Raw genomic sequence first — 14,405 nt, forward strand, 5'->3', positions numbered from 1 at the left:
TTACAGTATTTACAAGGTAAATACTGATAACTAAGGCACAATCCTTTTCCTCAAAGACCTCACCATCCAGTACCTGAAAGTGCAAAAAGTAATCTTGCTTTTAAGGTAGAAGTCTGTACAATTAGAAAACCAGAAACACTGGCCTCAAATTAAGTTCTACATTTAAAATAAGAAAGGGCGATAAGAAACATCAAGATGCCATGCCTGGACGGCTGGGCTTTATTAAGTGCTGTGTTCTGGCAGCAGAATGTTTTTGACTGGCTCAGCACGTTGTTGTGGTTCCCCCCCCCCCCCATTTCCACTATTCTTTTCCTTTCTGCACATGCAGTGAGCTATTTCACTCAGCTGTGAAATATTTACCATTGCAAGGCAACATAATTAAGTGCTGGAATGAGTGGGGCAGGCAATTCAGCATGGACTGGGACAGGCATTGTAGAGGAGACAGGGCTTGACTGGGCCTTGAACAAAATTTGATCAGACACAGAGGCAGGACAGGAGGATGATTTAGGCAGCAGCGATGCCATGAGCAAAAGGCAAGAGTCAGGATGAGTCAGGCCTATTTCAGGGATAGTATGAAAACTGTCTCTGAAATGAGGATAGGAGGGGAAGTTGGCAAAGTTGTCTGAGAAGCAGCCAGTGCAGTCTGAAGGAAAAAACCATGAACTGCAAGCTCAGAGACCTGGGTTCTGTCACTAGCCAGCCGTGTGTCCTTGGCAAGTCCTTGAACCTTCTGAGCTTCAATTACCTAAGGTGCAAAATGATGCTTTCAGGCTAAAAAAGTCTCTAAGGAAGCTTCCCATTGTAAAGTATTCTGTGATTCTTGTATGGTGGTCCTTGATAAACTAGAATAAGAACTTTTGAATCTGTCCTAACATTTTGGAATTTTTAAGGTTGTTCTGAACAAGAGAATCACATAAGTGGCAATTATTGGTATTAAATTCAGTAAAGGATGATTGCATTGGGAAAAGCGGTTAGAAATACTAGAAAGAAACCAGGCTGGAGGCTATTCTAGTAGCTCAGATGGGAGCAGTGCAGTTGAAATAAAAATCAAAAGAAGAGGGACTGCCACAAGAATCATTGTTTATTCAATCTTTATTGATCATCAAAAACTATGTGAGGTACTGGGGATCCAGTTGTAAGCAAGACAATAAAGGCCCCTGTTCTCATGGAATTTACATTCTAACAAAAGGAAAAACTCAGAAGGATTTGGTGATTGACCAGCAGGATATATGTGCCTTTAAGGAAATGACACCTGCTCCAAGGCCAAACATCCAGCTTCAAAGGATTGGTTACATATATATTGTATGTTCATAAAATGGAATACTAAGCAGCCATAAAGAATTATGAACATATTTATTAACATCAAAGAATATTCATGATATGCCATTAAGCAGAAAACAACACAAACATAGAATACAATCTAGAAAGTTATGTACCATTTTGTATGAAGAATGGGATTATTGGTGATTTATCTACCTATTCTTCACTCAGTGATTATTTCTTGAGTGGCTGCTATGTGCCGGGCATTGTTTGGGGCTCTAGGCATAAGAAGTAAACAAGTCAGACATGGTTCCTGATTAATTTTTTTTGTCTTATCTTTTCTAGGTTTTTGCAATGAACTCAGATTATTTCTGTTGTAAAACATTTTTTTTTTTTAAGCTTTAAAATCCTCCCATTGGCCATTTGCGTGGTGTGTGGGGATTACGAATCCTCCTTGACTGTACAAGCAGAGTGGGGGATGCACTGCTATAAATGACACTGTCCTGTCCTGTTTCATCCAGCTCTTACACAAGCCGGGGAGGTGGCTCCAGGACACCAGCCTCCTGCTTGGGGTGGATCAGGGCACCGCCTGCTCTTTGGTGGCCAGAGTTGGTCAGAATTCCCAGATTCAGTCTGGCTCCAAGGCAAATAGAGTCTTGCTGATGAGACTGAGACTGTGCTGGCTGTTTATAGTCCTTCTGAGGGGCTGGTCATTCCAGCCTTGGTGTCTATTTACATTTGCTGTATGTTACTTGACACTCCTTTATTCCTGTGGAAGTTGCCTCTCCCGGAAATCTCTGTCATTCCCTAAACCCTGGCTGCTGCCCCGCTGTGCAGCTGACCTCCCACAGTTTGAAAAACAGAATGTATTCTGGCTACATTTAAAGGGAGTTTTGGAGTGAGTTCATGGGCAAGGATTGCTGTAATATCTTTGTGGGCAGAGCAGTTAAAGGGGGGTCTAGCACTGACTATCACCAGATTCCAGGGCCCTTACACAAAGCCTTTGTGTTATTTTTCCCTCTCTCTGTCCAGCTCTTCTCCCCTGATTCCTAACTGTGCCACTCTGATATAATGCACTCATCACCGACTAGTATATTTTAAATGCTGGATCTTTGTGTATATGCTGAAGAACAAACAGGCAAGCAAAAAACCCCACCAAATTCTTATTTTTTGAAAAAGTATTTCATATTTCTTATAATAAATTATAATGTATAAATAAACATATGGATACATATATGAAGAAAATAATTACCTGCAAATCCTACTTCCCAGAGATATTTTGGTACTTTTGTGCGTGTGTTATTTTACTTTCTACTCACATGGTTGTTGTCAGCTTTTGTTGTAGCACTTACACAGCCTATTTATAGATTGAAAGCTGTGTCTGTACCAATATTTTCCACCTAAGATGGGCCTATTCTTTCTATGAAGAAGGAATGCTGTTATAATTAGGTACTTAACTACTTTTTCCAATGTCAAGATGGCCTCTTGGCCCTCATCGTATAATGACAGAACGTTTGTCCATTTCAAGGATACATCTGTTTATTTTCCCATGTCAGCTGAGGGAAATTGTTGGAGTCAAGCTGGCCAATTTAATCCTCACTCTTTGGAGCTCTGTGATAAAACCCCAGCGGCATTTTAATAGAGAGGGCTCCCTGGGGCCCCTGATGGTCTTGACCTTTGCACAAACCTGAGGGAGAAAGGAGGAGAAGAGGTCCCTCCGGACCAGATCACCCTGCACGTACCTTCTACCCTCCGCTTGGAGTGCGAGACCCTTATTCACACTTTTGTGAGCAGTCCTGGAGCACAAATCCTCGATATAGCGTGAGTGAGTAGACAGGCCACAGGGACCAAGCTTAATTACAGAGTCCGCTTTTTGCTGGCTTCAGAGATAAAATTTCCTTGGGAATTTCCTTGTCGTTAGTGTTCTCTCTTTGATCATTGAGTTGAACCCCTTCCAGACTAGACCTCTCTACAACCTACCTTTCTGAGTCAAACCTTGCCTCTGCTTCCATTCAAAGTCTGAATTATTGTCACAGAGATGCCACACAACTCTAAAGAAGCAAGAACTTCCCCGTGTAGATGCTTGAGGTCTTTCTTTAGCTCACTCTGCCTATGGAAATCACCCCCTGCCACCCGCTTATATTAACTGTTGATAATTCCTTCATGTCTCTAATTGCCCATCCCAGTTCTTTTTCTTCAGCCACCCACTTCTGACCACACGTTTTTTCCTCCTTTCACAGAGCTAAACCGAGTGTTTGACTGCAGTAACTACCTTATTTTAACTATCTAGTTCATCTTTCTCCCTCCTGCCAGTTTTAATTTAACTGTAATAGTATAGTATACTACTTGTAAATCATCTGCAGTTTCTGCCCTTTTGTGGAATAGGTAAGGTCTAAATCTTAGAGAAGTAATATCTCATCCTTGTAAGTCTTTCATGTAGTCTTGTCTTATTCATATTTTCTGTACCTCCAGCTCAGTTGCCCCTTTGATTTTGTTTCTGGAATTTCACAACTTACTTGTTAATTTACTTGTATACATCTGGATTTTCACTAGACATTCACAAAATGGTTTCTGTCTGTAGCTAAATGGGGGTCAGATGGGCGTAAGATTTAGGATACTGTGGGGAGCAGCTTATTATCACGGATTAAATGTCGAAAGGGATGATCTGAGGTTTCGTTGATATTTGTGCTTGTTCAGAGCTCATTTATTGGTCCTGCTTTTCCTTTTGTGTGTTTTCTGAAACCCTGCTCATTGTTTGGTATGAATAGAATTCTGTGTGTGTAATCAGAGAGAAGAAAGTTCTTCCTCACTAAGTTTATAGTCAACCTAAGTAAGCAATGAGTTTAAAAATGACCTTATAGGTAAAATTAATCTGGAGGTTTGGAAAGTACATTGAAATTGAATTTGTTTCTTAGCTGGTAGCTGATTTCAGAAGTAGAGCACAATGTCCTTTGGGGAGCCTGAATCAGTGTTATAGGATTATTTGAATGGACCCTTCATCCTCCATTTTAGTGTTTCATTGGGGCATTAAAAATGGATGGTTGCTGCACTTGGTGGTCAGATATGTTATTTTGATTCATTTTTATTTCCCAAAGGGGCCTCTGGAAAAGGGCAGTGAAGGTAGATTTAAAACCACATTATTGGAATTCAATAACTCTCATCTTGTTTTGTATATCTAGGGCTTGCTGAAGTTCTAATATGGACAGTCAAGCATGAGAAGGCATAACACCAAAATGGCTTTTCTTAATTAAGACATGAGCTGGATTCTGTGTTTTAATTTAGGTTCTAATGCTCAGCATTAAATTTTCCAGAAAATGTTCTGGATGTATACATTTTGCTTTTTAATTCTTATGGATGAAGGGATGAGCATAGGAACAAAAAAATCTACCAATACAAATTGTTTGAGTTAATGAAAGTGAATATATTTACAGAAATCAATTAGCAAAAATTATATATTGTAATAATTTCTAAGAAATTGTGAAGAACTGAAATTTTAGTTATGTAAAGTGTACCCCCAAGGGAGCACTAAGTTCTCAGATATCTTCATTCCCCCGGTAATTACTCAAGGCTTGACAGTGGGAGGTTCTGGTTCCTAGAGTGTCAGGGTTACTCCTGGAGGTAAACAAGGTCCTGCTTTGTCAAGTGATGGAATCTGTCCTCAGAAATGTCTCCTCCCTTGTGAGTTTGTAGGAAACTGTAGAAGTGGATTGGTGATATATTCATCCATACTCTGGAACAAAACAATCAGTCAAATTAAAAGGGAGAAGGGATGAGTCGTGTTTACATTCCCACTCTTATTTCAGATAAATAAATGTCTTTTCCTCACCTATGTCTTTATTTCAAGCCTGCTAAACTTAAAGAAAAAATCAATCACAGCAAACACAGTTAAAAGTCTTAATAACCAGTATTAATGATGTGATATTTATCTATTAGTATCTGGCTAATAGCACCTGGCCACCTGACATAGAGCCCTTAGGAATTAAAGACAGGATAACTGTGAATGAAGTGACAGATCCCTCCTTACTGAAAAAGAATGCTGGCGTCTGAGGATCCTGTTGCTTTCACATTGGTCTTCTTAAGCTGCTTTGATATCACACTTTATATTATTTATTATTATGCATGGTTTGACTTGTATTCCTTGTTTTGCCATGGAGCTGACTTCACTTCTTTGTTGTTTAAATTCTGCTTTTTTTTCTTTCTCACCAAAGAAATAAATCCCGAGTGGAGAAATTTAAAATATAAACAGTATAATAAAAATCATTTGTAATGCTGCCACCTAGAAAAAAACTGTGAACAGAGTAGTTCTTTCTCTATGAGTGTACATAGCTATAATTTTTTATAAAACTCTTTTATAACTTACTTTTTCTCAGTTAACAATATGTCTTGAACATCTTCTGATGCCATTAAATATATTTTCCGGCATCATTTTTAGCATCTGTTTTTTTTTTTTTTTTTTTTACTATGTGGAACACTACATCATGTCTCCTTTCTTTTGATCTTTGGTTTTTATAATTTTTCACCATTATAAACAACTCTGTGATAGCATTTCAATAAGTAAATCCATTATTGTCTTAGGTGAGAGTCCTAGCAATGAAATTATTGGGTCAATGGGAGGCAAAGGAAGCTTTCCAAAAGGTTAATTGATGACTTGCATTCCCGTCTGCCTTACCCTTCTGTAAGGGTGGCATTGGCTTCACAATCTCATTGTTATCTTCACAATCTCTTCATTATCTCATTTACAGGGTCCTAACCATGACCCCTAACATTAGCTCCTCATAGGAATCTGATCCTATGAGGTTTCATTTCCTGTTCTGCATTCACAGATGTGAGACCTAAATGTTGAGTCTTTAATGTTAGCTTCCAACAGGCATGTCGTAGGTGTTTAAATACAGCAGCCAAGCTAGTTGCTGTGGATATTTATGTGGGAGAGGAAGCCTTAGAGGCTGTGCCGTGGTCTTAATGATCTAAATATATAAAAAGTACCTCTAAGAAAGAGGTTGACCTGCTCAAGGTCAAACCATGAGTCAGCAATGAAATCCCAAATAGAACTTCCGTCTCCTTAACTTTTTTCCTCCAGAATAAAAAGTATTTATGAATAGGTCAAGAGAAAACATTTGTAGATGAACCATTAAGGCCCTTTATCCCTTGAAATGCTCTGAAGTTTCAAGAGTACTAGAAAATTTCTATCTCAGGTAAAGCAAATCTATATTACTATTTAAGGTATGGACAGATTGTTAGAGGATAAAATATTGTTTTAAATTAATTAATTAATTAATTATTTATTTTTAATGGATAAAATCTTAAATGACTGTGATGAAGAAAGAGTAGAAAGTGGTACAGGCAGATGAAAATGAGCCTCAAAGAAATTTGTGTGTTTTTGCTGGGTGTGATTGGGGTTGCGGGGAGGAGGGTGTAGGAATAATAGCCTGAACCCACCATGATAACTAAGAAAAACACAATCAAAAGGGCTCCTCAGGGTATTAACCCTGGGGTGGGGGGTGGGGGTCTTGTCTCTCATTCTGAATAAACCATAAATCTTTCCTCCTCAGTCTGGTGCTATGAATCTGCACTGTTATTTCAGAGTATGTGGCAGGGTCACCTGCAGGAGCCAGAGGGATATCTTTTAATGCCCCCAGTACTGGAATTCAGGTCTGCTGCTCATTCTACTACCAGCAGGAAATAGTGGTCATTTTACAAGGATTTTCAGAGATATACCAAAGTTTCTGGGTAACTAAAGCTCAGGCTACTAGTTATGGGAGGGGTGCACAAAATGTAAGAGAAAGAAAACAAAGGGAAATCTTAGAGCTTGAGAGTAGAGATCACCCATCTAGCACTTTAAAGAGAAAACTGAGGTTCAGCAATCTGTGGGGACACAGATAACTAATACACATCTAAGTCAAGAACTCTGACTTTCTGATGCACAGCTTTGTGCAAAGTGATCTAGATACATCTTCTGATTCATTCGTTCTTTCTCATAATCATCTTCAAGCTTTTATTTTACGGTTTGTGAATTCAATATCAGTAACACCAGCATGTATTAAGAATCTATTTGCATGTGGTACTGCACTCTATAAAGCAAAATAGACAAATGCAGTGCTTGCCCTACTTTTCTAAGGCAGACACACCTCATAGAAAAAGAAATGACATACAGACCACTGAACAAAGAAAATATGTAAAATGTGCAACTTTTGCCACGTGAAATGGTGAATGAAGGGATGCTTACAGTCCACTGCTTGAAGAGAAGATCCATCTTCATCATTGGATAACCCTAAACTAATAAGTAATAATAACCCTACGGCTTCAAGTTGTTATATTGGACAGATTAAAAAAAAAAAAAAAGTCTGCTCTATCTGGCACACCCAGCACTGGAGTACAGTTTCTTTGGTATATTGTTGATCACTATTTTCATTGCTTTTCATCCTTTTGCATATTCTATGATGTTCTGCAAAGGTTGGAAGGGTTTATTGAGGCAGGAGGCCTCTTGGGGCATGCTGTATAAAGCCAAAGTGCTTTTCCCTCGCTGGAAGAGAACTAGTGATCATACGGTTCTTTGCCATATTTTTTTAAAGCTTTTTTTTCCTTCTAGAAGGAACTTAAAGACTGTAAAGGAAATTACAAAACTTCCAAACTTTAAACTGTGTAATATGAACTGTGGTGAACAGTGAAACTAGGGTATAAGTTCTTTTCTTTCAAAGATCAGTTTAGACAAACCAAAGGTGACCTGGCTTTCTTGTGTGGTGACGAAAGCCACTTTGATCAGGTATATTTTAAGAGCCTGTCCTAGTAGTTTGCTTCAGGGCCAGTATTAGTCGCGTATTAAGATGGTATAGTATTGTTATTCTGAAACTCTCATATGTGTAATGCAAGTTGAAATAAATGACTAATTATGAGATCGTGTAATTCCATCACCCCCTGAGTTACTCGGAACCAAAATTCTTGGTGTGGAAGAAAGGACATACAGATATGGTATAGAAGATGTTAGGTAAAACGACTGTAGTCCTGAATTTGAATTGGAAATATCAGTTATGGAACTCCTAAGGTGTTTTATTTTTAAATGTACATGTTTCCTAGCTCTGTTAATTTGCAAAGCCTAGAAACAATGAGCAACCCGGTGGTAATGAGCATCCCTATTGCCTTGATGGTGGTCTGGAAAAACCTTTCCCATTGAAGGAAACCAAGACTTCTTAGAAAAATGTCTGATTTTGAAAAACAAATACCCCATGATCTCACACGTAAGTGGAATCTAAAAAAAAAAAAAAAGACATTGCCATAAAAGTAGAGAGTAGAATAATAGTTACTAAAAGCCCAGAAGGGAAGGGGACGGGGGGAAGAGGAAGTGGTAGATTAACAGGTAGATAGGAAGGATATGTTCTGGCATTCTAGGCCGACTAGAACTAATAATGTTATATTGCATATTTCTAAGTAGCTAGAAAAGAGGATCTTGAATGTAATCACCATCAAATGATATCTACCCTAAGCAAATCATTGTACAATATATGCATGTACTGAAACAACACACTGTACCCCACAAATATGTACAGTCAAAAATTTTTTAAGATAAAAAAATCGAGTCTCTCTAAAACAATATGTCTGATTTAATGCCTGGAATGTACAAGACAAGCAACGAAGCTATCAAAGACTACTAGAATAGTCAGCTTGAAGCCAAATTGATGGGAATCCCACTGGCCAGAGAGGGACAATTTGAGTCTCAACAAGGTTAAGAATTGCAGTGGATCAAAACACATGAACTATGTTTAAACATCTTGAAAACTGAGAAAAAAAAAAAAGGAAAGAATAAAATATTTACCTTGACTTTCCTTTATGAATTGTACCACTGTAATCAAATGGTTGATAAAGGGAAGAATTTTCTAACAAAGTTATTACAGCTAATAAATGAAAACAAAATGATAGAATACCATCATTTTACAATCCAAATGCATTAACAGAGCTAAGCACTGACCATCAACTATCAAAAAAGCTGATGCTATCAACTATCAAAAAAGAGTAAACGTGTGTATATATATATGTATGTGATAATCAGCATCTGTTTCATTTTATAATACAAGTGTTAAAAAAAAAGCAGAAAAAAAGAGAATGCGTGTTAGAAAAACCTACAAATCTGACACTGCCTTAGAGATTATCACAACACTGTCAGCACTGGGTAAATAAAGTTATAGAAAATTGTTTTCTGGGGCACAAAGAATGTAAATTCTACTATAGGTACATCTGTGTAATGTCAGTGGCGGGCCACCTTGCAAGTTGCTGGGAGGTTTCGTTTTTACAGTTGTGTAGCAGCAGGCTTACACGTAGTTCCTATTTCAGTGTTACTCAGCCTGGATAGATGACCTGTCTCTGGTTCATTGTTTTTCAGTGTGTGGTGCATAGAAGACTGGCGTCAAGGCCACCATGTCCTTAAGAAAGTGTAGTTTCTTTGGTCCAAGCTGTCTTCAAAAGGAGTGGCCCAGGAATCCGCATGATTAACAAGCACACTTTAGTGTAAAAAACACTCCTGGCTTCTCTATCAATTTCTACCTGACACACTGCAAAAAAAATCAGTCATATAAAGATGTCTGAGGGAAAGTACAGATCTTCTGAGCAATTTCCAGATGAGCTGTTGAGAGTCGAGGCCGTAGCTCTGATTTTTTAGTAGTGAATGAACTCAGATTTTAAACCTGGTCAATTTTTCTTCAAACTTTTTTTTCAGGGTCTTTTCCCCCTCACATATGTCAGAGCCAGGGATTAGGTGTTTAAAGTGATTGCTCAATCAATGAATTCTCCGAAGCTTTTAAATAACAATTTTAAGAAAAATTTTTTCGAATCATGGAAAGCAGAACAATCCACATTTGGATATAGCCAAGTATGGCCTGACAGACAGAACTTCTATTTGGTCCTTTCTCAGTTGAAGGCAAAGGAGACGTTGAGAGATGCGAAGGCAGGTGTGTGAAGGCTACCAAGTCTGTATTCAGTATCTTTATCCTCCTCTTTCTACCATCTCCCCCGCTTTCCCAAATTCACACACTTTTTCAACACCTCCCCTAATCAGTACAGGAGACGATACAGTATCAGTTACATATATTTGCTGACTGAGTGTAGATTAGTGTGGATACGCTTTGGAGAGGAAACTATGCTAGTACTTGCTTTTTAGGGCTTTCCTCTTGATTTGTGAAATACAATCGAATTCAAATCTGCAAGCATCCCTTGAACACCGTACACATGCATGACAATGTCATAGTGGTGTGGCATTACAGACACAAAGACAAGAAAGACACATTTCCTGCTTCTAGAAAGGTACAGTCTAGTCAGTGAGATGGATGAGTAACAGCTAATGATAATACTAAAATCATTTTCACACAAATTATCTCATTTCATCATCACATAATTTTAGCAGTAAAAAAGATACCACTATTTATACAGTTCTTCAACCTTTGGAGAGAAATACTGTGATGATCATAACCGGTCTCAGCATCCTTCCTGCTGTTCTCCATTACAGTCATTCTCAATGTGACAAAGAAGAAACTAGGACCATTAGAAAAGTATATTTGTTAGAGGAAGGAGAAATAGAGGGTAGTCTAGTTTGTGTTTTTTTGAAGACCTCGTTTTTATATAGCAGTTATAAGTGCACAGCAAAATTAAGAGGCAGGGACAGAGCATATGATCCCACACGTTCATAGCTTTCCCATTACCAGCACCCCCCACCAGAGCGGTACATTTGTTACAACTGATGAACCTACATTAACACATCATTATCACCCAAAATCCACAGATTACATTATGTTCACTCTGTCTTGTACATTCAATGGATGTTGACAAATGTATGACGGTATGTATCCACCTTTGTAGTATACAGAACAGTTTCATTGCCCTAAAAATCCCCTATACTCCACCTCCACCAATTTCTCCCTCCCTCCTACCCCCCAAACTTCTGACAGCCACTGCTCTTTTTACTGATCCCATAGTTTTGCCTTTTCCAGAATGTCATTTAGTTGAAATCACACAGTGTGTAGCCTTTTCAGAGTGGCTTCTTTCACTTACTAATAAGCATTTACATTTCCTCCATGTCTTTTCATGGCTTGGTAGCCACCTCAGTATTTTAGTTTGGGGGATGCTAATGTAAATCATACTGGGTTTTTTATTTCAAATTTCACTTGTTCATTGCTGGTATATAGGAAAGCAATTGGCTTGTGTATGTCAACCTCATATCCTGCAAACTTGCTATAATTGCTTATTAGTTCCAGGAGTCTTTTTGTTGATTCTTTCAGATTTTTCACGTAAATGATCATGTCTGTGAACAAGACCACTTTATCTTTTCATTCCCAATCTGTATATCTGTTATTTCTTCTTCTTCTCTCAGTGCAATAGCTGGGACTTCCAGTACAATGTTGAAAAGGAGTGGTGAGAAACAGTCTTTACCTTGTTCTCAATCTTAGTGGAAAAGCTTCTAGTTTTTACTCTTAAGATATGATTCTAGCTATAGGTTTTTTGTGCATATTCTTTATCAAGTTGAGGAAGTTTCTCTCTATTCCTACTTTATGGATAAAGGTAGTTTACTTTAAGGGAAATAAAAATATCTTGTCATAGGAACTTCTACAAGTCTGTTTTTGGAGAAAGTACAATTTTCATATTCAACTGAAATTACATTATACTATGCAATAGGAAGTTTTTTGTATAAAGTTGCAAGTTTTAGTTCAAATGGTTTACTTGTGAGTTTCGTTACAAGTAACTGTGTTGTTCCCTTGATCTGTAATTTAAAATATAAAGTACCTGTATTAGGTAAGAATCTCTTCTCAGTTTTTTCTAATGAACACACATACATACGGTGAGAATATGGGTAAAGATACCTTTTAATCATTCATTTGTGCAATCGCTTGTAAACAAAATGAGCAGAAATGATGACATGACATTTTGCAGTAAGACCAAAATGTATACACAAAATTCATCTTATATTTACCTCAGTCTTGTTTACTGACTTTAGAACATTAAAACTTTTCATTATAAATGTAATGGAATGCCTTGGATAGGATGAGGGTCAAGAGTTTTGATACTCTTATAGGAAAAAGAAGTGGAAATGAGGAGAACTATTATTTAAAAGTAGACTTCAACTTACTTTTGTTTAAGCGAAACCACTTGACTATGTCCTACAGTTACACAAATGCAAGTCAAGAGTGTTTTGAGAAAAACAGTGAAAGTACTTTTAGGGAAAGAGAAAGAGAAACATTATTTGAGATGTTAGATGAATGGAGAAATGTCTGGCGATTACTGTTTGCTCCTGTGGAGAGGCTGGTTGTAATATTGGGGAATTTGCTGTGTTCTCTTTGGAGGACTGGAGGGAAGCAAGAAGCAGGGAGAAGTGGGAGGGGGCTTTGTGAAATAGTGTGGCTTCAATGCTTGGGTGAGGAAGTTGTTGGAAGGAGAGGTTTCCCTCCAGATGCACGCGGAACCCTGGAGATTGGCAATTTTCACCCATGTACACTTGTAATTGCACATGGAAACCTTGAACGTGTTTTGAGAATGGTTGAGAAGGCATATGGTGGCCTCATAATGGGGCATCAAATAGATCCCCTCCCAGGGACGATGAGCAGGAGCTGAGGATCACACTCAGAGTTATTACAGTCAGCAATTAGAGCAATCACAGGAAGGATGCCCTCATTTCTATCACAAGCTGGTGAAAACTGGACATACTTGTGTTAAATAGATAACAGTTACCTTAGCATCCCTGTATCTGTCTAGAAGATATATGATATAACTAAAAAATACGACAATTTGTTTTATAAAAAAGAAAAGGCATCCCTCCCATATAAGCGTACACCAAATTAAAAACAAAATACCAAAACCAACTGATCCAACCAGCTAGAGTTTATTTGTAAACAGTCTCAGGTCACGTCAGTGTTTGTGTCAGCTACTTCAGTAACCATAGAAGATTCCTGTGTTAATGACAGGAGGTAGCGGCTGCAATTTCAAGACCACAAGGTGACTAGAAGGTTAAGTGAGGTGAGCAGTCGGCAACATAATATATTCGATCCATTTTATTTTGTGAGTAATTCTGAATGGCACAGGGGCTGCTGTGCTGTATGTGAACTAAACAAGACAATGGACAGCATCACTTTCCCACATTAGCACAGTAATGTCTGTGGAAAACACCTTATGCAAGTCTGAAGAATGCTGTTAGCCATTGTCATTGCTTTGATTCACTTTGAGATGGGCTCATAGCCTCATTTTCTTTTATACTTGCCAGAATATAATGTGAAAGCTATATAGAATGACTATATAGAATTAGTGCTGATGATTATAATGCCATGACCTTAAGAGTTGTACTTTTTGTAATTTCCAGGAATCTGAAGGGAGCGTGTGACCTTCTTAATTTTTATATGCATTTTACTAAGACTAAAAACTGACTTTCTTTCTTTTATTATTTAAAAAATTATCATACAGCAGAATTGAATTTCTTTTTTGTTGTACAGTTCTACAAATTTCAACCCATGTGTAGATCTGTATAACCACCTCCACAATCAGGATATGGAACATTTCCATCACCGCCCAAAACTCCCTTGTGCTATCAATTTATAGTCATGACCTCTCCACCCCCACTCCCTGGCAGCCACTCATCTACACTTTAACACTGTAGATTTTTCTTATGAGAATGTCACATAAATAGAATTATACAGTGTGTAACCTTTTGAGACTGGCTTCTTTCACTTAGTACAATGTCTTTGAGATTTATCCAAATTATTGCATGTATCAATGGTTAATTTTTAAAAATCGCTGCCTATCAGATAGCTGTACCATAGTTTGTTCATTTATCCATTGAAGGATATTTAGGTTTTGCAATTATGAATGGAGCTTCTTTTCATTTTTGTTTGCATATAAGTCTTCATTTATCTAGGGTAAATACCCAGGAGTGGGATTGCTAGGTTATATGGTTATTGTATGTTTAACTTTATAAGAAATTGCTAAACTCTTTTCCAGAGTGATTGTACCATTTTGCGTTCCCATCAGCAGTGTAGGAGAGTTTTACTTCCTCTGAAACTCCTTAGCATTTGGTAATGTTGTAATTTTTATTCTAGGCATTCTAATAGGTGTATACTGGTATCTCATTGTGGTTTTAATTTGGGTTTTCCTAATGGCTAATGAGGTTGAACATTTTGTCA

At 37.8% G+C, this 14,405-nt stretch overlaps 1 protein-coding gene across 1 annotated transcript in view; it reads left to right on the plus strand.

Annotated features, from left to right (window-relative positions):
- Positions 1-14,405, plus strand: part of AKAP6 (A-kinase anchoring protein 6) — a 353,091-nt gene that overhangs the window by 60,273 nt on the left and 278,413 nt on the right. Inside the window, exons 4-5 of the mRNA XM_063090114.1 lie at positions 1,782-1,904; positions 2,938-3,081. Of these exons, the coding sequence (XP_062946184.1) occupies positions 1,782-1,904; positions 2,938-3,081 (267 nt within the window). The remainder of the gene's footprint in view (positions 1-1,781; positions 1,905-2,937; positions 3,082-14,405) is intronic.

The sequence above is a fragment of the Cynocephalus volans genome, chromosome 3 (genome assembly GCF_027409185.1).
Source record: "Cynocephalus volans isolate mCynVol1 chromosome 3, mCynVol1.pri, whole genome shotgun sequence".
In the NCBI taxonomy this organism is placed as follows: Eukaryota; Metazoa; Chordata; class Mammalia; order Dermoptera; family Cynocephalidae; genus Cynocephalus; species Cynocephalus volans.